General features: G+C 43.8%; 1 protein-coding gene across 4 annotated transcripts in view; it reads right to left on the bottom strand.

The window, feature by feature from the left end:
• Positions 1-26,906, bottom strand: part of BRCA1 (BRCA1 DNA repair associated) — a 101,634-nt gene that overhangs the window by 20,653 nt on the left and 54,075 nt on the right. For all 4 annotated transcript variants that reach the window (XM_072111772.1, XM_072111769.1, XM_072111771.1 and 1 more), the window contains exons 13-18: positions 26,515-26,617; positions 26,228-26,394; positions 17,601-17,893; positions 12,735-12,822; positions 8,746-8,823; positions 812-852 (exon numbers count right to left, since the gene is read on the bottom strand). In XM_072111772.1, the coding sequence (XP_071967873.1) occupies positions 812-852; positions 8,746-8,823; positions 12,735-12,822; positions 17,601-17,893; positions 26,228-26,394; positions 26,515-26,617 (770 nt within the window). The remainder of the gene's footprint in view (positions 1-811; positions 853-8,745; positions 8,824-12,734; positions 12,823-17,600; positions 17,894-26,227; positions 26,395-26,514; positions 26,618-26,906) is intronic.

Genomic DNA, 26,906 nt, shown 5'->3' with positions numbered 1-26,906 from the left:
TGTAATTGGAACAAGATGCTCATTTGTCTCGGAAAGATGAGACAAGTGACGGGTCCGGAGACGTCTTTGCGGGGAGAGAGATGTTAATATTTTCTTCTGAAAGACAGAATGGAAATGTCCTTCACAGATTGAGAACTTCATTGATTGCTCCCAATTCTTGAAGGACATGTGTCTCCTTTCTATCTTGTATAACATTCCCCATGGGAGAACCTGACCCTGTCACAAGGTGGTGGGGTCTGTAGGTTGTCATCAGTATCGGTTTTATGATGGAGATATGGCACCAAATTATCATTTCTGTCTATAATGTTTTCATAATGAGCCTCAACTATTTGGCATACTTTTTGCTATGGACTGGTTTACCTTCTGGTAAGAAAATCAAAAAGCGTTGATCACTTTGTACCATTAACAGGTATTTCTGTAAACTGACATTTTAGGATTAGTCCAATTCTAAACTTCTATATGAACGTGGACCACACCATCTCTAAATGTTTCCTAGATAATCTTCCTGAATACAGCGGTGTCCAAACTTCCCAAATTTCTACTTTTGCCTCCAGGACTTTTTCTGAGCTGTACCGATTCTCCGGAATGCGCTACTCCAGCATTACTTCACTTTTATCCTATGTAACCTGAAACTAATATTCCTGACCAAGAGGGGTAATCGGAAGTAAAGATCTCAGAAGAGGAGGCATGAGAATAACAGGTAAGGTCCACGACATGCGGCTCCAGTGAGTGATGACAGCCGGAGAAATAACGCACAGTGTCAAGATGATTATCCAACGCTCTCCACAAGGATATTTAATATCCGACTCACCTCATCAAGAATTCTCCCCTCTCTGAACGACTGTACAATCCCTAGATAAAAAGAAAAGTCAGAAAGTGACTGATTACATTAGAATTTCTTCAATGCAGATAAGCAGCCTTAAGGATTAAAATAAAAAGGGGAGAAGAAAATCTGCCTCATGTCAGTGTCATAAATTTCCTCTCCGAGATGCAGATCAGAATTATTTTATATGATGTTCCAGACAAGAGAAGAGACATTAGTATGAAGCGGTTTATAATATCATGTAGAGAGAAGCACTAATAATAATCTATACAGAGAGGAGGGGGCACTAGTAATCTATACAGGGGGGGGGGGGACACTAGTAATCTATACAGAGGGGGGGGCACTAGTAATCTATACAGAGGGGGGGGCACTAGTAATCTATACAGAGGGGGGGGCACTAGTAATCTATACAGAGGGGGGGGCACTAGTAATCTATACAGAGGGGGGGGCACTAGTAATCTATACAGAGGGGGGGGCACTAGTAATCTATACAGAGGGGGGGCACTAGTAATCTATACAGGGGGGGGGGGGGGACACTAGTAATCTATACAGAGGGGGGGGCACTAGTAATCTATACAGAGGGGGGGGCACTAGTAATCTATACAGAGGGGGGGGCACTAGTAATCTATACAGAGGGGGGGGCACTAGTAATCTATACAGAGGGGGGGGCACTAGTAATCTATACAGAGGGGGGGGCACTAGTAATCTATACAGAGGGGGGGGCACTAGTAATCTATACAGAGGGGGGGGCACTAGTAATCTATACAGAGGGGGGGCACTAGTAATCTATACAGGGGGGGGGGGGGGACACTAGTAATCTATACAGAGGGGGGGGCACTAGTAATCTATACAGAGGGGGGGGCACTAGTAATCTATACAGAGGGGGGGGCACTAGTAATCTATACAGAGGGGGGGGCACTAGTAATCTATACAGAGGGGGGGGCACTAGTAATCTATACAGAGGGGGGGGCACTAGTAATCTATACAGAGGGGGGGGCACTAGTAATCTATACAGAGGGGGGGGCACTAGTAATCTATACAGAGGGGGGGCACTAGTAATCTATACAGAGGGGGGGGCACTAGTAATCTATACAGAGGGGGGGGCACCAGTAATCTATACAGAGGGGGGGGCACTAGTAATCTATACAGAGGGGGGGGCACTAGTAATCTATACAGAGGGGGGGGGCACTAGTAATCTATACAGGGGGGGGCACTAGTAATCTATACAGGGGGGGGGCACTAGTAATCTATACAGGGGGGGGACACTAGTAATCTATAGAGAGGGGGGGCACTAGTAATCTATACAGAGGGGGGGGCACTAGTAATCTATACAGAGGGGGGGGCACTAGTAATCTATACAGAGGGGGGGCACTAGTAATCTATACAGAGGGGGGGCACTAGTAATCTATACAGAGGGGGGGGGGCACTAGTAATCTATACAGAGGGGGGGGGGCACTAGTAATCTATACAGAGGGGGGGGGCACTAGTAATCTATACAGAGGGGGGGCACTAGTAATCTATACAGAGGGGGGGGCACTAGTAATCTATACAGAGGGGGGGCACTAGTAATCTATACAGAGGGGGGGCACTAGTAATCTATACAGAGGGGGGGCACTAGTAATCTATACAGGGGGGGGGCACTAGTAATCTATACAGAGGGGGGGCACTAGTAATCTATACAGAGGGGGGGGCACTAGTAATCTATACAGAGGGGGGGGCACTAGTAATCTATACAGAGGGGGGGGCACTAGTAATCTATACAGAGGGGGGGCACTAGAAATCTATACAGAGGGGGGGGCACTAGTAATCTATACAGAGGGGGGGGGCACTAGTAATCTATACAGGGGGGGGGCACTAGCAATCTATACAGGGGGGGGGGCACTAGTAATCTATATAGGGGGGGGACACTAGTAATCTATAGAGAGGGGGGGCACTAGTAATCTATACAGAGGGGGGGGGCACTAGTAATCTATACAGAGGGGGGGCACTAGTAATCTATACAGAGGGGGGGCACTAGTAATCTATACAGAGGGGGGGCACTAGTAATCTATACAGAGGGGGGGCACTAGTAATCTATACAGAGGGGGGGGCACTAGTAATCTATACAGAGGGGGGGCACTAGTAATCTATACAGAGGGGGGGCACTAGTAATCTATACAGGGGGGGGGGCACTAGTAATCTATACAGGGGGGGGGGGCACTAGTAATCTATACAGGGGGGGGGCACTAGTAATCTATACAGGGGGGGGCACTAGTAATCTATACAGAGGGGGGGGGGCACTAGTAATCTATACAGGGGGGGACACTAGTAATCTATACAGGGGGGGGGCACTAGTAATCTATACAGAGGGGGGGCACTAGTAATCTATACAGAGGGGGGGGCACTAGTAATCTATACAGAGGGGGGGGCACTAGTAATCTATACAGGGGGGGGCACTAGTAATCTATACGGGGGGGCACTAGTAATCTATACAGAGGGGGGGCACTAGTAATCTATACAGAGGGGGGGGTACTAGTAATCTATACAGAGGGGGGGGCACTAGTAATCTATACAGAGGGGGGGGCACTAGTAATCTATATAGAGGGGGGGGGGCACTAGTAATCTATACAGGGGGGGGCACTAGTAATCTATACAGGGGGGGGCACTAGTAATCTATACAGGGGGGGGCACTAGTAATCTATACAGAGGGGGGGGGCACTAGTAATCTATACAGAGGGGGGGGGGCACTAGTAATCTATACAGAGGGGGGGGCACTAGTAATCTATATAGAGGGGGGGGGCACTAGTAATCTATACAGGGGGGGCACTAGTAATCTATACAGGGGGGGCACTAGTAATCTATATAGGGGGGGCACTAGTAATCTATACGGGGGGGCACTAGTAATCTATACAGAGGGGGGGCACTAGTAATCTATACAGAGGGGGGGTACTAGTAATCTATACAGAGGGGGGGGGCACTAGTAATCTATACAGAGGGGGGGGCACTAGTAATCTATATAGAGGGGGGGGGCACTAGTAATCTATACAGGGGGGGGGACACTAGTAATCTATACAGGGGGGGGCACTAGTAATCTATACAGGGGGGGGCACTAGTAATCTATACAGAGGGGGGGGGCACTAGTAATCTATACAGAGGGGGGGGCACTAGTAATCTATACAGAGGGGGGGGGCACTAGTAATCTATACAGAGGGGGGGGCACTAGTAATCTATATAGAGGGGGGGGCACTAGTAATCTATACAGGGGGGGCACTAGTAATCTATACAGGGGGGGGCACTAGTAATCTATACAGGGGGGGCACTAGTAATCTATACAGGGGGGGCACTAGTAATCTATACATAGGGGGGGCACTAGTAATCTATACAGGGGGGGGGGGACACTAGTAATCTATACAGGGGGGGGCACTAGTAATCTATACAGAGGGGGGGGCACTAGTAATCTATACATAGGGGGGGCACTAGTAAACTATACAGGGGGGGCACTAGTAAACTATACAGGGGGGGCACTAGTAATCTATACAGAGGGGGGGCACTAGTAAACTATACAGGGGGGGCACTAGTAAACTATACAGGGGGGGCGCTAGTAATCTATACAGAGGGGGGGCACTAGTAATCTATACATGGAGGCGGGAGGGGGGGCACTAGTAATCTATACAGGGGGGGCACTAGTAATCTATACATAGAGGCGGGAGGGGGGGCACTAGTAATCTATACAGGGGGGGGGGGCACTAGTAATCTATACAGGGGGGGGCACTAGTAATCTATACAGGGGGGGGGGCACTAGTAATCTATACAGGGGGGGGGGCACTAGTAATCTATACAGGGGGGGGGGCACTAGTAATCTATACAGGGGGGGGGGCACTAGTAATCTATACAGGGGGGGGGGCACTAGTAATCTATACAGGGGGGGGACACTAGTAATCTATACAGGGGGGGCACTAGTAATCTATACAGGGGGGGCACTAGTAATCTATACAGGGGGGGCACTAGTAATCTATACAGAGAGGCGGGGGGGCACTAGTAATCTATACAGAGAGGCGGGGGGGCACTAGTAATCTATACAGAGGGGGGGGGCACTAGTAATCTATACAGAGGGGGGGGGCACTAGTAATCTATACAGGGGGGGGCACTAGTAATCTATACATAGGGGGGGCACTAGTAAACTATACAGGGCGGGTACTAGTAAACTATACAGGGGGGGTACTAGTAAACTATACAGGGGGGGCACTAGTAATCTATACAGAGAGGCGGGGGGGCACTAGTAATCTATACATAGGGGGGGCACTAGTAATCTATACATAGGGGGGGGCACTAGTAAACTATACAGGGGGGGTACTAGTAAACTATACAGGGGAGGCACTAGTAATCTATACAGGGGGGGCACTAGTAATCTATACAGGGGGGGCACTAGTAATCTATACAGGGGGGGGCACTAGTAATCTATACAGGGGGGCACTAGTAATCTATACAGGGGGGGCACTAGTAATCTATACAGGGGGGGCACTAGTAATCTATACAGGGGGGGCACTAGTAATCTATACAGGGGGGGCACTAGTAATCTATACGGGGGGGCACTAGTAATCTATACAGAGGGGGGGGCACTAGTAATCTATACAGGGGGGGGCACTAGTAATCTATACAGAGGGGGGCACTAGTAATCTATACAAAGGGGGGGCACTAGTAATCTATACAGAGGGGGGGCACTAGTAATCTATACATGGAGGCGGGAGGGGGGGCACTAGTAATCTATACAGGGGGGGGCACTAGTAATCTATACATGGAGGCGGGAGGGGGGGCACTAGTAATCTATACAGGGGGGCACTAGTAATCTATACAGGGGGGGCACTAGTAATCTATACAGAGGGGGGCACTAGTAATCTATACATAGGGGGGCACTAGTAAACTATACAGGGGGGTACTAGTAAACTATACAGGGGGGGCACTAGTAATCTATACATGGAGGCGGGAGGGGGGGCACTAGTAATCTATACAGGGGGGGCACTAGTAATCTATACAGGGGGGGCACTAGTAATCTATACAGGGGGGGCACTAGTAATCTATACAGGGAGGCGGGAGGGGAGGCACTAGTAATCTATACAGGGGAGGCACTAGTAATCTATACAGGGGGGGGCACTAGTAATCTATACAGGGGGGGCACTAGTAATCTATACAGAGAGGCGGGGGGGCACTAGTAATCTATACAGAGAGGAGGAGGGGCACTAGTAATCTATACAGAGAGGAGGGGGCACTAGTAATCTATACGGGGGGGCACTAGTAATCTATACAGGGGGGGCACTAGTAATCTATACAGAGAGGAGGAGGGGCACTAGTAATCTATACAGAGAGGAGGAGGGGCACTAGTAATCTATACAGAGAGGCGGGGGGGCACTAGTAATCTATACAGAGAGGAGGGGGTACTAGTAATCTATACAGAGAGGAGGGGGCACTAGTAATCTATACAGAGAGGAGGGGGCACTAGTAATCTATACAGAGAGGAGGGGGCACTAGTAATCTATACAGAGAGGGGGGGGGCACTAGTAATCTATACAGGGGGGGCACTAGTAATCTATACAGGGGGGGCACTAGTAATCTATACAGAGAGGCGGGGGGGCACTAGTAATCTATACAGAGAGGAGGAGGGGCACTAGTAATCTATACAGAGAGGAGGGGGCACTAGTAATCTATACGGGGGGGCACTAGTAATCTATACAGAGAGGAGGAGGGGCACTAGTAATCTATACAGAGAGGAGGAGGGGCACTAGTAATCTATACAGAGAGGCGGGGGGCACTAGTAATCTATACAGAGAGGAGGGGGCACTAGTAATCTATACAGAGAGGCGGGGGGCACTAGTAATCTATACAGAGAGGAGGAGGGGCACTAGTAATCTATACAGAGGGGGCAGGGGGTACTAGTAATCTATACAGAGAGGCGGGGGGCACTAGTAATCTATACAGAGAGGCGGGGGGCACTAGTAATCTATACAGAGAGGAGGGGCACTAGTAATCTATACAGAGAGGAGGAGGGGCACTAGTAATCTATACAGAGAGGAGGGGGCACTAGTAATCTATACAGAGAGGGGGGGGCACTAGTAATCTATACAGGGGGGGCACTAGTAATCTATACAGGGGGGGCACTAGTAATCTATACAGAGAGGCGGGGGGCACTAGTAATCTATACAGAGAGGCGGGGGGCACTAGTAATCTATACAGAGAGGAGGGGCACTAGTAATCTATACAGAGAGGAGGAGGGGCACTAGTAATCTATACAGAGAGGAGGGGGCACTAGTAATCTATACAGAGAGGGGGGCATTATTAATCTGTGCATGGAGATAGGGGTGCACCCACAGAGATGGGGCACTAACTTCAATCTACTAACACAAAGTGTTATCGTGGCAATTTTAGCAGTAAATTTTTGCTCCCTGCTCTGCCACCACTTTCCTATAGACACCAATATGGTTAAAAGAGGGAGGGAAAACATGGCTGTGCAGAAAGTGGAGTAATTTAAGATTTGGTGCATTTCGCTGGCATAAACTAAGACAACTCATGGAAGGCTTAGAGACAGAACACTGCCCCCCTGGCCGAGAGGCTGTGCCTGGTACTGCACACCATGCCCTGGCACTCTGCGGTCTGGATACAAAAGGTAAATATTCACAGTTTTAATTATCTCTGGGTGTAAACGTACAAGAAAAAACAAAAGCTTTTCTCCAGCCAATCGCTGTAATAAGAATCTGTGAAAAACACAAAGGTATAATAAGCATCTAATCGTAGAGACGGCAAATCCACAGCTTCTACAATAAGAAGTGACAGCCGCTTCTGAGGAATACACAGCGATATCTCAGGACCACAAGATTCATAAACAGGAAGCAGCGGCTTGTATCCGTGAATACAGGCGGATTATCTAAGTAGGGGCAATGATGGAAATTTCTGGCCAAGGATAAGGAAGGCTCACAGCATCTAATACCTAGATAAGATAGATTTTATTACTAATAAGTCCTTTAGGGACGGGATCTTATCAAGACTGAAGTATAAGTATAAAAGTACAAAAATTGAAAACTTGCTGGCCTACAATTAAAGGGGATGTATTAAATTCATACATTTTGGTCCTTCCCGAGCTCTTTGTTGTCCTATGTTTACCTTACACTGCAGGCAATCACTGGTCTCACTGGTCAGATCGCTGAGACCGGTGATTAGTGGCAGCAATCACAGGTGTGAAAAATTGACTGGAGAGAACTGGAGGAACACTGGATTACAGCGCTCCATGTGCCAATCCATAATTTGGACAAATGGACACGGTCATGTACACAAGTCAGATTTGGTATATAGATCCAGAATACAACAGGAGTAGAAATTCGGAGACCTCATAGAGAAGTGTTTTCTTGCATATATAGGGGAAAACAAGTTCTAGCCTCTGGACCATATTACAGTCATAGTGGTCCTGTAAAGCATTGTATGTATTGGAGCCTACGGTGCCTGGCAGTGTCACTATGGTCTATATACAACCTGTAAGTACAGGCAGTCCCCTACTTAAGGACACCCGACTTACAGATGACTTTTAGTTACAGACGGACCCCTCTGCCCACTGTGACCTCTGGTGAAGCTCTCTGGATGTTTACTTTACTCCCAGGCTGCAATGATCAGCTGTAATGTGTCCGTAATTAAGTTTTATTGATAATCACTGATCCCATTGCAGCTAAAATGTTAAAAATCTAATTGTCACTGGGGCAAAAAAAAAAAAAAAATTGGAGCTACAATTATAAAATTTAAAGTTTCGACAAATTCATCTTAAGAACAAACCGATAGACCCTATCTTGTATGTAACCCGGGGACCGCCTCTGTCACATACTCATGGTATTGCTGTGCACATGACAAATCTTTCACAGAGGTCCAAGCTTCATAGATGTTAAAATCCAATAAATCATACTTACATTCATAGCTAACCACCCATTTTCTACCAGCAATGCCCAGGAAATATTTCAAAGTCCTTTCACAAACCAGATTCTCATCTACAGCGGAAAAAAAAAAAAAAAGAAGAAAAACTTTATTCAATGACATAGGAAAGACATAAGAGGTTCAAATATTAAGGGGATAGTCACATCCCAGACATCCTAGAGCATAGCCCTCTTGATGTTCAGCAAGGATTCGACCACTTGGGCTCAATCCATGCTAAAGACTTGAAAGACCTGTATATGCAATGCCAATGTATACGGAAAGAATTAAAGGGGATGCCCAATTTGCTTCATGTCTTTTGTAATGTGTGAGGCTACATGCACACTGCCGTGTGCCCGCCGCACCGTAGCACGGCAGGCACACGGCAGCCCGGGTAGAGGAGGAGGGGGTGAGTGCCGCTGACCCCCGCCCCTCTCCATAGAAACATATGGGGCACGGCCCCGTAATACGGGAAAAGATAGGACTTGTCCTATCTTTTCCCGGGCTACGGAGCGGCACGGTGCCGCACGTGTGCAGCACCGTACCATGCCGTGAGCCCATAGAAGTGTATGGGGGACGTATATCGGCCGTATATACGCCCCCCATACATGTGTGTGTAATATATCAATAAACATCTATTAAATATTCTGACCTGATTTCCTGAAATGTAAAATAGAGCCCCCCCCCCCCGGTTCAGAAGTGGCATTTACCTCATCAGTTGCCGTTCCTGTCCATAAAATGGAGATCAGAGCCACGTGATCTCTAACTGAAGGTAGATTGACCACGGGTAGCGATCACATGACTCACCATGTCTGGACATTTCATGGGCAGAAAAGGCAGCTGATGAAGTAAGAGACATTTTTGAACCAGAGGGGGTTTAATTTATGTTTCAAGAAAGCAGAGCAGAACTATTTGCCTAGATGTAAATCGGAAAAATATCTAATATTCTGTCCCACACATTACAAAAAACGACCTTAACGACCTGGGCTTTTTAAGTTTTTTCATTTCTATTTTTCACTCCCCGCCTTCAAAAATCTATGACTTTTTTATTTTAACCCATAAAGAGCTGTGTGACGCCTTGTTTTCTGCATAACAAATTGCATTTCATAGTGATGGTATTGAATATTCCCTGCCATGTATTGGGAAGCATGAAAAAAAAAAAATCAAATGTAGAGCAAATGGTGAAAAAAACGCATTTGTGCCGTTTTCTTGTGGGGTTGGATTTTACAGCTTTCTCTGTGCGCCAAAAATGACATGTCTACTTTAATCTCTCCTATGCATCACTATAGTGCCTGCTTTCAGCGCCTATAGGTCTGGCCTATGTTTGCTAGTTCCTATTTTGCCCACTCTGTTGTATTCCATACTGGCTTTAGAGGCAGCTGATTGACATTGCATGCTGTTATTCAATTTATGATCTACTAGTACCCCCAGGTCCTTCTCAACAAGGGACTCTCCCAGATTTACTCCCCCAAGGACATATTTTGCCTGTGGATTATTAGCCCCCCCGGTGCATAACCTTACATTTATCCACATTGAACCTCATTTGCCAAGTGGATGACCAAACACTCAGTTTGTCCAAGTCCCCCTGCAGCCTATGAACATCCTCCATAGACTGTATAACACTATACAGCTTGGTGTCATCTGCAAAAATACACACAGTGCTATTAATTCCTACCTCTATATCATTAATAAATATATTAAATAGTAGTGGGCCAAGCACAGAACCCTGAGGTACACCACTCATAACTGGTGACCATTCCGAGTAGGAATCATTGACCACAACTCTCTGGATACGATCCTTCAGCCAGTTCACAATCCAATTGCAAATGATTTTGCTGTTTGACTAGGGGCATTGTCTTGCGTGAAAATTGCTGGCTGGTTGAGTGAAGAACACAAGGAAGGAACCACATGTTGTTGAAGAAGGTTCTGATGATACACATTTGTATTCACTCATGTAGCTGCATGAGAGGTTCAACTCCTGATGCAGAAACCATTGCCCAAACCACAACACTTCCTCCATTACCTTTCACTGACTTCTTTACACACTTTGGGTTTAACCTTTCCCCCCAGTCAGTCAATGAACATTATGCTTCCCATTAGACCCAAAAAATTAAATTTGCTTTCAACACTAAAATAAACTGTGGATCACTTCTCTGGTCAGACAACAGAGGAATTTTCTTTCAAGGGCGACCAACCTTCTTGGAGGACTTGAATGAGTTTGTGATGTTATAAAGATGTAATATTCTACAAATCACAAGCTTGGAACGACCCACGTCTGTTGCTATGGCTGACTCGGGCACCCCTTAGGCCTGTATCTCGACAACCTACTGTCAGAGGGTCTCAGTCTCTTTGGAGCAGCACACTATTTTTGGCAGTGAAAACTAGAAATTTAGGCTGCCAGTTAATTAGGATCTGTCAGATAATTAAGGAAATTAGCACCAGGTACCAATAACTTGCTGGTATCCTAATGTGTTCTTTAATGTTCGTTTGTGTTTTTACAATTATCACATTTACATTTTTATTAAGTGTTTTAGAATATATACAGTTCATTACATAAGCTCAAAATACTGATATTTTACTGATATTTATCGCACAGGACTACACTGTGACCTTGTCATTTAGGAAATTGTGTTGTTCTCCTGATTTTGATCTCCTGTGTATGTCCTTATATAGTCAATTTCCACAATAATATTAATGTTTTCCTTCTTTATTAAGCATTGCCATGTTAATCCGGGGAAATATGTTCAAGAAAAGAACCTCAGAACCGGGCCAAACACTACTGCTATAGCCATCAAGCTGTGCCAGTATTATTCCCACGTGTATGTAGCGTCCAAGGATTGTCTGAGTCATTTCAGATTCGTACTAGGGAGAAGCCGCCGTCCTGAGGCAAGCGGTGTGTCACTCATTATGGCACGATCTGTCCCCCTCAACCACGGACAAAACAAACAAGTAGAGAAAAGCAGGATGACATTTCAATCCGCCCACCAGCAGATCATCAAGCCCAATTAATGGCCTCCGGCAATAGCCGGGACAAGAGAGAGGTCCCGCTACAGATGTAGTCACCGCTAGGTCTGTCTTTGTAAATTGCAGAAGGCAGAGCCTATTTTTATGCAGCGTTTGATTCACTCATTATCTTTAATCTTCTATGACGCAGATGGATTATTCACAACAAAAGAGAATTTTCCATTAAGAGACGACGGCTACATTTTTTAGTGCCTGGTTTGTGGGAGAAAATAACAACAGGAAAAGGTGGTCGTCCTACATCATCAAGAGGATAGGGGTTAACTTGTAGGTCACCGGAGAACCCCTTCAACACTAAGCAATTCTTATTAGCAGCTAAAGCACATAAGTGCTGGGGGTGATTACATCTAAATAGGGATCGACAGATTATTACATTCAGGGGTACACTTACTTTCTCCCCCCTGCAATATACACAGTACAATTAAAGGGGCCATGGGTGCGCCATTGTTCCCTGTTATTACTCCCACTCCTCTAAGGTTGCAGAATTGGACTCGGTCATGGTGGATCTGGCCAGACTGGAGGTGACAGGAGGTGGTGACAGGACATAACATAAGGTACAATATTATATATTGTCTTTATCACTATTTTGGTAAATTACAGGATGCATCTTCCTATTAGGATTTTTGTTTGCAAAACACAGGAGGTCGCTGCCCCCTTACAAAGGAAGGAGAACATTTCCCAAATCAGATAACAGAATAAAAAACAGTGAGATCTGTGACACCGCAGACAATCGATCTCACGTCTCTCTTCCAGAACAAGGTGTTAAAAACCCGGAGATAATCCGAGGCCAAGCTTCTCCAAGGATGCAGGGATTAGACGGAGCTTTTAGACTGATCAGAACAGTTTCCCATTACCCTTTCTGTGCGGATATAATCTGTGCAAATCCCATGTATATTCTAGGGATTTATTCAGAGTTGTGTAAGAGACCAATACTGGAGAGGCAGCGGCCATGATGGTCCGGACCTACCTGTCTTCATGATGATGTGAGTGGTGGATTCGGTTATTTGGCTGGTAAAGACGCTCTGGGTTTTCTGTGCAAACTTCTTCACCAGAATCTAGAAACAAGGAATAAAAGTGAATGGAGTCATTGGTAATTGTAGCTTTGAAGAAGTACAACTGAACAGGAGACAAAAACTAAAAAAGATCATCAACATCCAGCAGTAAACGGTCATAAGACAAGTCATATGGCTAAAGCTGTGGTGCGCATGCTCGGCCAGCCATCACACCATCCATAGCTATCCTCTGTGCAACGCTGGATGTGAATGGAGCTTTTCAAAAGTGGGAAATCCCTTTAAATACACCAAATCACCCGTCTGCCTCTAAAGTCTATCGGGAAGATATATGCAAAAATACACATATACATACATGAAACTCAGATACACAGCAACAGAAAACCTTTAGGGGATATTGATTGTTGATTGATATTGATTATTAATGATGTTTTCACAGTATGTTGCAGCCAGGTTTAAAGGTAGGTTATGAAATGTCCGCTCTAGAATTGCCTCTTATGTGAAATCTCAACCATAAGAAATCACTTCCAGAGTCACGTGAAAATGCGCAGAAAAAGTCAATTTTTGCCTGAGATGAGTCACTTTTAGAGGCTGGAGAGGAACGTAATTTCAGACGCCTTTATCTTGGGTTCTATAGTATCTGAAACCCTGATTTGATGTTATACCAAAGATGAAAAATTTGTCTTTCAGATCACATAAGGTGTGGTCTATGTTTACTTCCAGTGGACAGAAATCTGTCAATGGTCACACAGGTGCGCGGCTCGTTAGTATCACAGAGAGTAATCACAGCTGTGTGATATAACGAGTCACACGACCATGGTCAGATTTCTGTGCACTGGAAGTAAACAATGAAGCTATTTATACAATGACAGCAAGCAGAGATCTAGAAAACAGTGAGGAATTGATACAGAAAGTATATTGAAAAAATGTACAACTTTTCATTATTCAAACAGTATCTGTTGTGGTGAAATTGGACAACCCCTTTAAGTCTTTTGATAACACTTTAAAAGATCAGCCATCATCACACATGGACTTGTGTGCGCTTATTCTCCTATTCCCATCCCCACTATATTGGGTGCATGGCTTGCTCTGCTTGGTGCCCTGGTACGCTCTGCCAGGTATCTGTATGCCGCCCGTAGAAGAAGCGTCCGACTTCTGTGAATATCTATATTATAATTCTGGCCTGACACGTAGCTACGTGACAAACCAAAAATTCTATTTGAAGGGAAATCAAACATTTACTGAAAAGCAAACACAAAGAGATAATGTGGAAGGAAGAGAAGTCATTCCCTGCAGGACGGATCGCATATTATATATATATATATATATATATATATATATATTCATGTATATTCTACCTGAAACCAGGCAAAAAAGGAACTTGTGATGGCCCCAGCCAAAGGGCTTTGAAATGCAATTCTTCTCTGCAGTGTAATTCACATTCATTTCTCAATAATTTATGAAGCAAGTGGAATTGAGAGCTCCGACGGGGGGATTATGAGATGCGCTGTGTTGATGGCGAGTGCCAAAAAAATTCAGAGACTCGCAGGCTCTCAAGTATGTAAGTGGAGATAATGCCAAAAGGTCACCGCCAGACGCTAAGACTTCAGCCCACTTAAAAGGAATTGAAGGAGGAAAACCTGCTTGTCTTGCTGCTGAAGGAGCTGCCATATTATCGATTAGCGGCCACACTAAAGCATCAGGAGACGAGGAAATGCACAGGTACAGCCGTACAAATGTACTATCCCAGCGAGGACTGAGAGTACCATCCTCCCAGCACTCTGCCAACACTATAATCTACAATTAAGGGGGCTTCCAAATATCTAACTCTGCTGAACAGGCTAGCAAACTATCCCACGCAAAGTTTTTTTTTTTATTATACAAATTAGCCTCAGGGGCTCCAGACTCAATTGACCCCTATTGAGCCCAGGGTTCTGAGGCCAATTTTCATAATTAAAAAAAAAACTTTTTTGTAAAAAGCAGGAGATAGGAAGCTTAAAGAAGAGCAGATCCTGCCAGAAGAAGTACACACCAGCATATATGTGTACAGACGGTCCCCTACTTAAGAACAACCAACTTACATGCGACTCCTAGTTACAAACGGACCTCTGGTTGTTGGTTATTTACAGTACTTTAGCCCCAGGCTACAATAAACAGCTGTAACAGTTATCACAGGTGTCTGTAATGAAGCTTTATTGTTATTCCTGGTTCTTATGACAACCCAACTTGTTTAAAATCCAGTTGTCATAGAAACCCAAAAAGTTTTCTCTGGAGTTACAACTATAAAATATACAGTTCCGACTTGCATACAAATTAAACTTAAGAACAAACCTACAGAACCTATCTTGCATGTAACATGGGGACTGCCTGTACTTGGTTTACAATCCTACATACTGGTGGTAAATTTGAATTGACTGACGTCCTCTAACAGACGAGGTTGATTACATGGGCATGACATTATCAACATTTGTTTCATAAATGAATAGTGCAGGTGAGAATAGTAAACTTTTTAATATACATTATTATAGAAATCTGTTCCTGTGTCCTTCTTTTTCTGACTTTCTTCTTGTATTACAAACAGTTTGTGTATATCAGCTTTCTGTCCTGTCTCCACTGACAGCTGAGAGATATATAACCTGATAAAGTGTCTAATGACTGAACTCTTTACAGACATTCCCTGGATAGTGTAATCTCCTCAGAGAGCTGAGTTATTGAATGAACACCCCAGTCTAAACTAATTCAATGAATATTGCTTGGTGCAGGGCCTCAAGGGAAAAACACGACTAATTTCCAATGTATTCAGAGAACCTAGCTACAGCCTGGAGTCCTGCTTCTCATTTCAGGCCGTGTACAAGGTATAATTAAAAGAGTCGGCTTTGACTGGAGTTTTCCTTTAAGAGAGACATACTCTATGTATGGAAAGAGTTAATAATTAACCTATTTTCCTTAACTCTATGCTGTTTACCTTCCCCTGCTCACTACAGGAGAAACAAGGAGCAAAGAAAAAGAGAAACAAGAAGCACAGAGAAAAAGTTTTACTTAATGAAGTATATTACAATGTTTACTCATCAGCATCAGCTCTTTTCATTTCTGAAAAGTAAAAATAAATCTAATTGCACCTCGACTAGAAATGTTAGACATACCAGAGACACCATTATGATATCTTCAGAATATTTAATGGCTGATTTCCTCCAAACAGGCCTCACTAGAGACTATCCTCTTATTTCAGGAGCAGAAAACTAATTTGCATAGCTTCTCCCAGGATGCATTGTGCCTGTACGTACCCACACATGCATACTGGCAGTAGCGGAAATAAGAAACAACACCACTTGAAAGCTATTTCACTGTGTAATACATATATTCAGCCAGAACCCGGCCCTAGGGGTAGTTTAGAGCATCTGATCCCTTTTTAGAAGCATGAATCTAGAGACGTGGTGTATCAGGATGGCAGTGATTGAGCGCCCCGTTTAACCAGCATAATGCACTCATTTCTGTGTTATTATATCCATCATGTTACCAACCCTGACATGGCGTCTGATATTGCAGAACGGCTGTAATAGTTTTAATTAAGTTCCTGAAGGTTGTGTTGTCATGTTCCATCCAGAATTATACACTCATGGAAGAAAGGTTTGGTGCCAAGCCTAATGACATCCCACACAACTCTGCCAACCTCATTAGCAGTCCCACTCTGATTAATTGCCTCAATTCTCCCCATTTAGCCGCGCTCGGATCCAGCAGTTAGTGCAGAAGGATCACCGCTAGACCAGAGTCGGGATTAATTACTGGTAACATAACGGTTAGAGATTTTAGTCATAAATATGACAAACTTGAGTGATATGGAAGATGGATTACACTTAATGGTAGGTATGACATCCAAGGATCCGTTGTGTTTCTTCATACTGATAATATGTAGGCTTGTTCTAAATTATGGCCGATAGCTGGAAATAGGTTTTATATAGCAGCGCTGACCGTCAGTGCAGGAGGAGGACTACCAGGGGGCACATTGTGATATGCCCGCACTGAGCCAAGTGTTTTTCAGACTGGAGCCGTTTCAATGATTGGTTGATCCATATGGGTCCACCTTCAAGGACCAACATTTACGCAGACCTTGTTGGTGAAGCCCCCCTGGCCAGCTATAGGGGAGATGTAATATCACAAAGAGCTTTTTTGGATTCATGCTCGTCTACTGAATACAAGGATGACTCTACTACATCAAAAAGGTTCTACCCTCTATCCGCTACCCCTCTGACTTTCTAATATCAGAGCCATGTGCAGGAGGTTTAACTGGTCACCCTGGTGTTATGCTGAATGGTTAAATCCTTCAATCTCCTCTACACCTCATGTCAACTAGTTCTCACGAACATGTGTCCTTCTGCTCCATTCAATAGTACGAGAGTGTCACACATTGCCGAGCACATTTATCACGCATCTCAAGCGAGGTCTAAGCGAGTACCAGAAATAGCTAAACCCTGTGTTCTGCAACGTTGGACAATCCCATTATATTGAATGGAGCTCGTCCAGCTGAAGTGAGAATGGGACCCAATTCTCTGCTTCACTAGAGATGCCAGGAGACAAACCTAAGTGCTTCAAATGGCATCTCCTGAACACCTCACATCTCAAACCCATCATTTGCCGATGCTCATCTTCTGTGCTTCCTACATCCGGGAGACATTTGCTCTTGCGCGTGCCATCACTTTTCCGGGGGAGGATTTCAAAATTCTACCCTGTGCACAACCTGGTCTAGGATCAGTACTTTTTATTAAGTTTACAATATATTGTACCATCTGTGTACACCATTAACCAATGTGGACTGAAGAACTCACCACTTCACTATGGCTCAAGCCCGATGTCACCAGAGAATAGTTCCGTTTATTAGAAACTACCGGACTCTTGACTGAAGCCAGGACTTTACTTCTTGAAGGTGATGCAAAGGTGGGAGACGAGCTTCTCTGAGTATTGCCTGCCCGCTGGTGTACAACCCCTTTAGGTTCTGTGGATCGTCTTGCACCTCCTCTTCTGTAAGTGCTATGCTCATTTGCTGCTTGTAGTTTATTTTTAAGCGTTTGTTTGGGTGACTTGGAGTTTCTCAGGCAGGTTCCAGTGGGCGCACAACCATCTGTAGTAAAAGACATTCAATAATATACTATAAACATAAATGCACTAAAATCAGAATTTGGCTACAAAAATCACTTTTCAACACATAACTTATTGCTATGGACTTCATTTCTTTACATCCCATTGCTATGTTCACACCTGTTTTTATATTGGATTTTAAGGAGGTCATCTGTGTTTCTTTTTAATCCAATGGGGCTTACCTGGGTATGGCCATACATGGCATAGGTCATGCTCACAAGCATTTCTGGTGGTCAACATCCATTTTGCTTGTTTAATCGGTGCTCTTTCACCAGTTCTGGCACAGTTGGAATTTGCTTCTCCAATTTTTCCAAGCAAGGGGTAACATTTGGGGTAACATTTCTGGAGCTAGTATTCTAATTAGGCTCTATACTGTCGTTTGCAGCAGTCAAGGTCTGAAATTGAAATTACCACCCCACCTAACTAGCATAGTGGTTGCTTTAATTAAAGGGGTTGTCCCAAGTTTTCAAGTAATCCTGTGGATGGGGATTAACAAACTCATCAGTCCGATTGCTGGGAGTCCAAAAATGACAATAATGAAACCCCCTGTAATCCAGAGGGCAGGGGTCCTGTTTCACTAGAGCTGCAGTATGAACATGTGTCCTTCTGTTACATTCAATAGTATAAGAGTGTCATACATGGCCAAGCACATCTATCATTTGCCTTCGCTACAGTCTTATGGGAGTGCCAGAGAGTCATGCCCTGTGTTCTGCAAGGTTGGGAAATCCCATAATATTGAATGGATCTCATCCTGCTGCTCGACCCTTAAGTGAGACCAGGACCCCATTCTCCAGATCACAGTTTGTTAGTGGACAATTTTTAATGTTAGTACAACCCCTTTAAAAGCAGATATTGCTTGGAAACAGTAAGGGACAGTTTCCAACTGTGCAAGAATCCGTGATGAAACGGTGTTGGTGACACCTTTTAGAAGATTTAAGGACCTGGAGTTGATAAAAATAGGCCCCCTTCAAGGAATAAAGTATATGTAGATATGCTAACATTTTCCTAAAAACCTTCTTTTAAATAATCTTGAACCTAATTCTTAGTAGAATATAATTCCACTTTAAGTAGCTTTTTTTTGGTTACAAACTTCCATCAGAGTACATGTCTCTGCATGTTGTCAGTAAAAAGTGCTGCTATACCCATTCCTTGTGCCTCCTACCGCCCCTTGACCCGATCTTCTATGAAAAATCTCTTCTAAGAACTTTACAAAAAGCTGTTTCCTCCCAGAAGGTTAAAGGCAAAGAAAAAAAAATGGATGCAGACGCCTGACTGAATAAATCTAAAACTCCATCAGCAGAAACAAAGATGTCATTACAGCTAAAAGCAGAAGTGCTCACAGTACGAAATATAGAAAATCTACAGCTAAGAGCTACTCTAGAATATAGGCATTGTTTAGACAAAACTATACAGACATCGAGGCTTTCAAGGATTCATAACATTCTATACTTGTACAACTGGTAGTCCGTGTGCAGCGTATAGCGGTACAATGTATCTCACGCTCTAACCATTAGCTGTACACTTCACGTAAGGTTAAGAGGTGCGAAAAAATGTAACTTTCTTCCATCATTATGGGCGGCAGCGGAAGAGGTCACGTTAGTCTTCAGCTTTTATTTGGTTTGGTCACATTCCTATGGAGTATAAATGTATGTATAACTCTGGGGGGGTGGGGGGTGTGTGGAGGGTCTGTTTTAGTTAAATCGCACTGTTGGTAACTGTATGTGGCAATTAGTAATGTATACTATTGCATTACCATGTGATGATCTGAGTTGCAAGACGATGTTGTATAAATAATGCAATGTTCTCATATTCTCCTTTTACAGTGATCTTTACTGATGGAAAATGTATTACATGCATTTTTGTTTGTTTGTGTTCAAAACCAAATAAAAATTTTACTGATTTAAAAAATAAATGTATGTATACATATACAAAGGTCCTGTAGTCACAGCCTGTGGACCTCATCTATCACAACCTTCTTGTTGCCTATAGGAAGCAATCAGAGCTAAACATACAGATAGGTAAACAACATAATAAAGCAGAAACCATTATGTATTTAAAGGGGTTGGCCAAGTACAAGACAGTAATCGGATCACCACTTATTGTACTTACCCTGGAAATGCTTGTCTGTGGTCCGTGTGCGCTCTGGGTCACAGGACTCTTAGGCTGTGAGCAAGACTTAGGACTTTATATGACCGCCCAATTTTTACAGACTTTCAGGGAATGAAAGGGGATGCACCTTTATTGATGTAGCCACGCCCCCTGCATCATAACCACTCCCCTATCAGTGATTGGAGGGGTGTGTGGATGTCCTTATGGAAGTGGTCATCACTGAGTGGGTGTGCATATAGTAATGTGACTACAGTTTATCTGTCGGAAGCCAGTCGGACTCCAGACAAAATTTACCGGGGTAAGTACAACATGGGTGAGAGTCTTGTACTTACCCTGGAAAAATTTTCTTATTAGCTGCCAACCATATATAACTATATCATATTGTCTCATAAATATGTCAGTGGGGTACACCGTCACCACAAAAACAATCGAAGAAAATCAATCAACCTGATGAAGGTCAAGTTTGCCCTTTTGGTTTGCACTGTATCAATAAACTTTTTTTTTTTTTTTTTTGTAGGCTACCACATAGAGATTTGGGACACTTAAACATAGATCCTTATGAATATAGTTAAGTGCCCTAATTCGCCATTTCGTAAGTCGCACTGTAGTTACCGCGACTGCGCAATGAATCTGGGGTGCAGAGCTCCGATTTCACTAAAGAACTGCGCAGGCACGGAGAGCACAAGAGATGGGTCCAGTGCGCCTCATGTCTAGGTAACTATAAAGGTTTTATGTTTTATTTATAGCGCCCAAGAAGGGACTTGGTAAAGGGCTATTTGGGACTCTTAACCACCAATCCATGTGGTTTAGTGTCCCAAATCACAGGTCCTCTTTAAGGCTTGGGACACAAGTTGCAAAATCGCTACAGAATGGATGGTTTATGTCACCATTTTCCTCGGGAGGAAGCTTTACCAATTAACTTCTCAATTAGAATCCGTCACAGTAAGACAATGAAGTGGATTCTAAAGCCACAATGTAAATCCCTTTACACTGCTATCACACATTATCCTTCCCACCCTGCCAGAACAGAGGCATACATAAAACACCAAGCATCCAACAGAGTGTCCTGTGTCAGGGCAAGGACTCGCAGGCAACTGGACTTTGCCGCAACCTTATCTGATCGCAGTTATGGCGCCATATTTTAGTCATTCTAAAAGAACCTCCTTAAAGGACACCTGTCATCAGGTCTGTGTCACTTGTCCTGTCACCTCTACCTGTTGGAGCAGCTCACAAGGATCCATCCCAGCCTTTATCTAGTCAATTCATACATTAATCATTGTAAAATCATCTTTTCTTTATTATGTAAATGAGGCTCGTCACTTGGTCAGAGGGAGTGATGTCACCAGTTACCCCTCCCCTATCCTCCCCCTGCTCATGTCTGTGTAATGTATAGTAAAGCATTGCTGGTGTCTGTGCTTTACCTGCTGACATGCTCTCCCTCCTATACACATGTGTGAGACACAGACATCAGCTACACAAGTACCTGAAATGTTCTGCTATAACATGGCTGCCTGGAGCTGTTGTATCTCTCCTATACACACACAGGCTGCAGGGGACGCCAGCACCAGGAAGCACATGGAGGAGCCATTACACCATTATACCTCACATCATTATACAGGCTGTAAGTCAAGCACTGGGGGTGTGGCTGTACCTCCCACTCATGAATAAGCTGGGCAGCTTGAATATGCTAAAGACTCACTGGACATTTCACAGGTCATTTGCATACAGCTTTAGGACCTCATTGCTTAGGTTTACAGGCATGTAGAGGGACAATGAAGGGATAGAGGCAATGCTCTCTAATGGCAGTTTATGGAAATATATTTAGTTTAGGGGGGTTATTTTGCCTGACGGGTTCTCTTTAAACTGGAGAGTAAAATGAAGCATGAAACATCACGTTAAAGAAAAACTAATTATAACCAGATCTCCATGTTACGTTATGTACTATGAGACTTGAGCGTAGTTATTTCGCTCTGGTAATATCATCTCAATCACTGGCTCATTTGTTTTTTCTTCATAGACTTGAAAATTACAATTTACAACATCTGTTAAACAATAGAAGCTAAAGTATCAATGCACCGGTGTTACATGCGGATTTTCCTCAATAAGGTGAATTCTACAAAGTCAAGAGGAACATAACAGTGCTCATAGAGGAAGTGCCAAAGTTTGGACTCATTCAGAAGGTCATTTTTGAGGTGCATATGCTATCAGTTTTTTTTTTTTTTTTTGCAGATGGCCTTCTGACCCATTGATTCTTAGAGGTCTGTGAATACATCCTTTTTATTCACAGATGTGCACACAGTGTGAAAAAAAATTGCAGCATGCACTATTTTTTCTCACATGCAGACCACAAACCTCCATAGAAGTCAATGGATCCGCCCAAAAAAAAAATTGCCGGCACACGGGTGGCATCCTTACATGATCCGTTTTTATTCTCAACTGTTGCCAACAACTGGGCAGGGCAAAAAGTGATTAGAGACCCATCCATTTATTTACCAGATGTGAAAGGAAAGAAAAAAAAAAGGATGACATATAGGTGTGAAAAAAAACGGATGTAATATGGGCTGAGGACACGCCCATGTGAATAAGCTCTTAACACACAAATCAGTGGGGATCCTGTGTACCAAACTCTCACAGATCTGATATTTATGCCCCACCCAATGTACTGGGTATTTAAATACATATATACAATGAGCTAAAAATGTATTCATACTTTTCCTAACTTTTAATCGATCAGACTCCTCAAACATATAATAATTTACAGAATTTCCTTTAAATGTCTGTTCTATTCCTAATCTAAGGATTTATGCCAGGAGTGAACAACATTTATTGGTCCAAGGGTCAATATGGTCCGCATCAGTAACCAGCACCCTAGATGCATCAACAACCACAGTACAGCACAAAATGTCACCCCAGAAATTATAAATCTCACAGTACAGCAATAAATATCACCCCAGCAACCAAACACTGCATTCAGAGCAGACAATAATAGTGCAGACCCCAGAGCCGATAATACTAGACACCCCATAGCAGACTAACCATACTAAAGACCCCCAGGGCAGACAATAATACAGGAAACCCAATAATAGACAATACAGAAGACAAAAATAAATAAATCCTCTCCTTCCCTTCTCCTCCCTGCACCGCAGCAGCTTCTCTTATCCGCACAACTCTGTATCCCATGCTGGTTGTTTGCAACGTCATCCGGACCTGGAGGTGGAGCAGAGCTGCCCCAACAGCAGAAGAGGACCCAGGAGAAGTACAGTACAGCTGACAAGTACTTACCACTACTGGGGCCTCTCCTGCTCCTGGAGCCGCTCTGCCTGGGTCCTGACCTCGACACATGCAACCCGTGTCAGAAGTCAGGACATAAGAGCAGAACAGCAGGAGAGGACCCAGCAGCAGCAATAAGCTGCACTCACTTCTACCGGGCCTCCTGCACCAATGATCTGACATCAGTTATGTTACATCAGTTATGTTAGTGCTCACTCTGACTGTCAGCAGGGTCCAGACTGCCACTCTATTGGCTTGATGGGTTGCATGTGGCCTGTGGGCGCAGCTTATGCACCCCCTAATGCCACCCCCCAGTTGAAATGAATGTGCTAGTGTCTGACCCTAGTCAATAGCCTCTCACAAAGCCAAACCAGTTCCCTACACTGTACTGAGGAGACCCAACCAGGTGGAAACATCGCTGTCTACAGTTGGGTGTCCTTTTCTTCTGGAATAGATATACTGGTTTGGCTTAATCCCATATCATATCTTTAGACTTCTTGTAGGTCATATTTGATGTTAAGGGGGCTGCCTATCAAGGTAGCAAAAGGAGGCAGTGTTTTCCATCTAACACCTTGGAAAACGTCAATTTTGTTTGAGCTGGAGTCGGAGTTCTGGAAATACTTTAGTTGGAGGTTTGGCATTTGCATAATTTTGTAAGCCTTTAAAAAAAAAAATAATACACAGCATAAAAAGCTAAAAGAAGAGCAGATCCTGCCAGAGGGGGCACACACCAGTATGTAAGTGTGCTTGGTTTACAATCCTCCATCCTGGTGGTAGATTCCTTTAATCTGTCTTAAAATTTAAAGATGAGGCAAGTTCAAGGGTAGCATGAATACTTTTGCAACCCATTGTATATGCCATTTTACGGCATAGGACCTCTCGTCACTATAGCGCAGCTGAAGGGGACTTGTGGACTCCTGGTTTCAATGGCCGGCAATCAGACTTTTTTCAATCCTCTGGATCCCCCATCTCTCATAAATATCTCGCTTCACCTACTCAACCAGATACATACAGGCAGTCCCCTACTTAAGGACACTCGACTCACAGATGACCCCTAGCTACAGACGGACCTTGCTGCCCTTCGGTGAAGCTCCCCGAATCCTTTCCTTTAATCCCAGACTGCAATGATCAGCTGTAAGAGGTCTCGAATGAAGTTTTATTGATAATCTTTGTTCTCATTAAAGCAAAAATATTAGAAAATCCAATTGTCACTGGGACAAAAATAAAATTTGTCTGGAGCTACAATTATAAAATATACAGTTCCGCCTTACATACAAATTCAACTTAAGTACTAATCCAAGGACCCTATCTTGTACGTAAGCCGGGGACTGCCTGCACTGATTTTGCACAGCTGTAAAACATATGGCCAAAGATAATAAAACTATGAACACAAAAATAATTTCATTAGGATTTAGGGCCTTAAAATAGAAAATCAGAAGCTGTAGATTGTCAGCAATTATTAACATAACATAATTAATGTGCGGTAACATCATCAATCTGTTCCACTCATGATCAGTTACAGAAACCCAGACGCCGGACTAACAGCAGCGCTTCGATGGCAGGAAAATGGACTTAATTAAACTGCGCTATTACACGGCACACGGCCATCCATGCATAAAAGCAAAGCAAATGGAAAACAACAGGCAATCCATTTCTAATGGACATGTGATGTCCCAAAAGCTAAAGGACAAGCGTGTTCCCTTATAATATTTCTACACTTCTTTAGATAGACACGCACATTGATATGCTTTCAGATTAATTGGATGGCTAAATCAATTTAATCCGAGAACTTGCTACAAACCCTGCAGAATACAAACTACTGAAGATTACAGAAAACTAAAATCAAGGAGAAAATAACCATTTCGCCGGACAGGCGTGATATAGAGAATGTAAGATAACAGATTCCTCTATGGACCACAATAAGCTCAGTGGATTTAGCTGCAATGACAATGAGAATCCTAGAACAATGACTACATGTTACTGTATAGAGGCACGGATCCCACTAGACCAGTGATGGCGAACCTTTTAGATACAGAGTGCCCAAACTACAACCAAAACCTACTTTTATGTAGCAAAGTGCCAACACGACTATTTAAGCAGCAACCTATTCATCTCTGCTGTATCACAAGTTTTAAACATATTGGCGTCCTGAGGACACCAATACAATAGAAAGTAGGAGACATTTGGATTGTAGCTTCCCCCCAGGGTCACATGAAGAGGAAGAATCAGAGGACCCAAAGCAGGAGCTCCAACGATAATCCATCTCCGTTCACACCTTCTCGCTACTCCTGTAGTCCTGGCAGCCAAGTAGGTGTCACTTTAAAATAGCACTGATTGTGGCACATCCTAGGCTGTCTTGGACTGCAGGAGGAAGCCTCGAGTCCTATCTGGTAAATTCCGTGCTGGGTGGCCACAGAAAGGGCTCCGAGTGCCACCTCTGGCACCCGTGCCATAGGTTCGCCACCACTGCACTAAACCTTTAATAGGTGGTATATGGCACCATGACATTGGTAGAAGATCTGGTAAGGACTGTGAGATGGAGTTTTATAGATCGAATGAGAGAGACAGTAGCAACGCGCCTGCCAGGACCTACTAGAAAATGGGTAATAAGAGTCCAGGAATTTGTATCGGTGCTAGGCCTGTCAATCGCTGCACCATCCCTCAGCTGCTGTATACGAGTCATCCAGGTCAGGTTGATCAGTGCTGTCTGGACAGTTCAGGAAGCTGCGTGTAATGTGTTTATGTAATGCAGTCAGTTTGCACCCAGCTTTCCCAAGGTCCTGAATTTTATAATTGTTTTTTGAGCAAAACCACTGGAAGATATGTTTCTGCATCAGTGTAGCTACAGCTTTCTCAAGGTATGTTTGGTTCACAATGCATAAAAACAAAGGGTAGATTCCCTTTAATGTTAACACATGCTTATTGTTAAGTATTGTACCTGATTCAGGAGCGTGAAGAACATCTCCTCGCTGTCCCATCGACTCGTCATCTGTTAGGGTACATTCCTTCAGCTCTTTAAAGACATTGAAAGAGGCGCGGATTTTCTCTGGAGTCTCTTTTCTTGTTGCCTGAGGAAGACTAAGCGGTGGGGTTGGTGACCGAGACCTAAAAAATATGCCAGTCATATCAAATACACAATCAATATTAGAAAAGGGTCATAAACAAAAAAACTAAAATGAATGATCCTGCAGAAACATAAAATACACAATTAAAAGGGATACTTACCCATGTCCTCTGGAAGGTGAATCTTCTGTACTCTGCAGTCTTTCAGTACCCTGTCCAGCTTGGTCCTCAGTCTCTGGGATTGCATCCGGTGATCGGTAATCTTCTGGAATAGGGATATTTTTTTAGGTTAAATAGATATAACAAAATGTATTTTCCTCATTATAATATACTGTTTAAATAATTCCATATAGGTGTTGTATAAATTGTTTATACAATTGTTGTTTGGGGTCTTTAGCTCCCACCAAACCCTGCATGACTGAAATTTGTAAAGAATCACCCCATAATCTTAAATCCTCTTAAAACAAAATACACTCAAAAGGAAACCTACCATGAGGAATGTACCCCTGCCTGGCTCTGCCCTAATCTGTCATTTAATAATCCTGGAACATAAC

This window comes from Engystomops pustulosus, chromosome 6 (genome assembly GCF_040894005.1).
Source record: "Engystomops pustulosus chromosome 6, aEngPut4.maternal, whole genome shotgun sequence".
In the NCBI taxonomy this organism is placed as follows: domain Eukaryota; kingdom Metazoa; phylum Chordata; class Amphibia; order Anura; family Leptodactylidae; genus Engystomops; species Engystomops pustulosus.
Note: the sequence above shows the minus strand (reverse complement) of the source record. Positions and strands in the feature narration are given on the sequence as shown.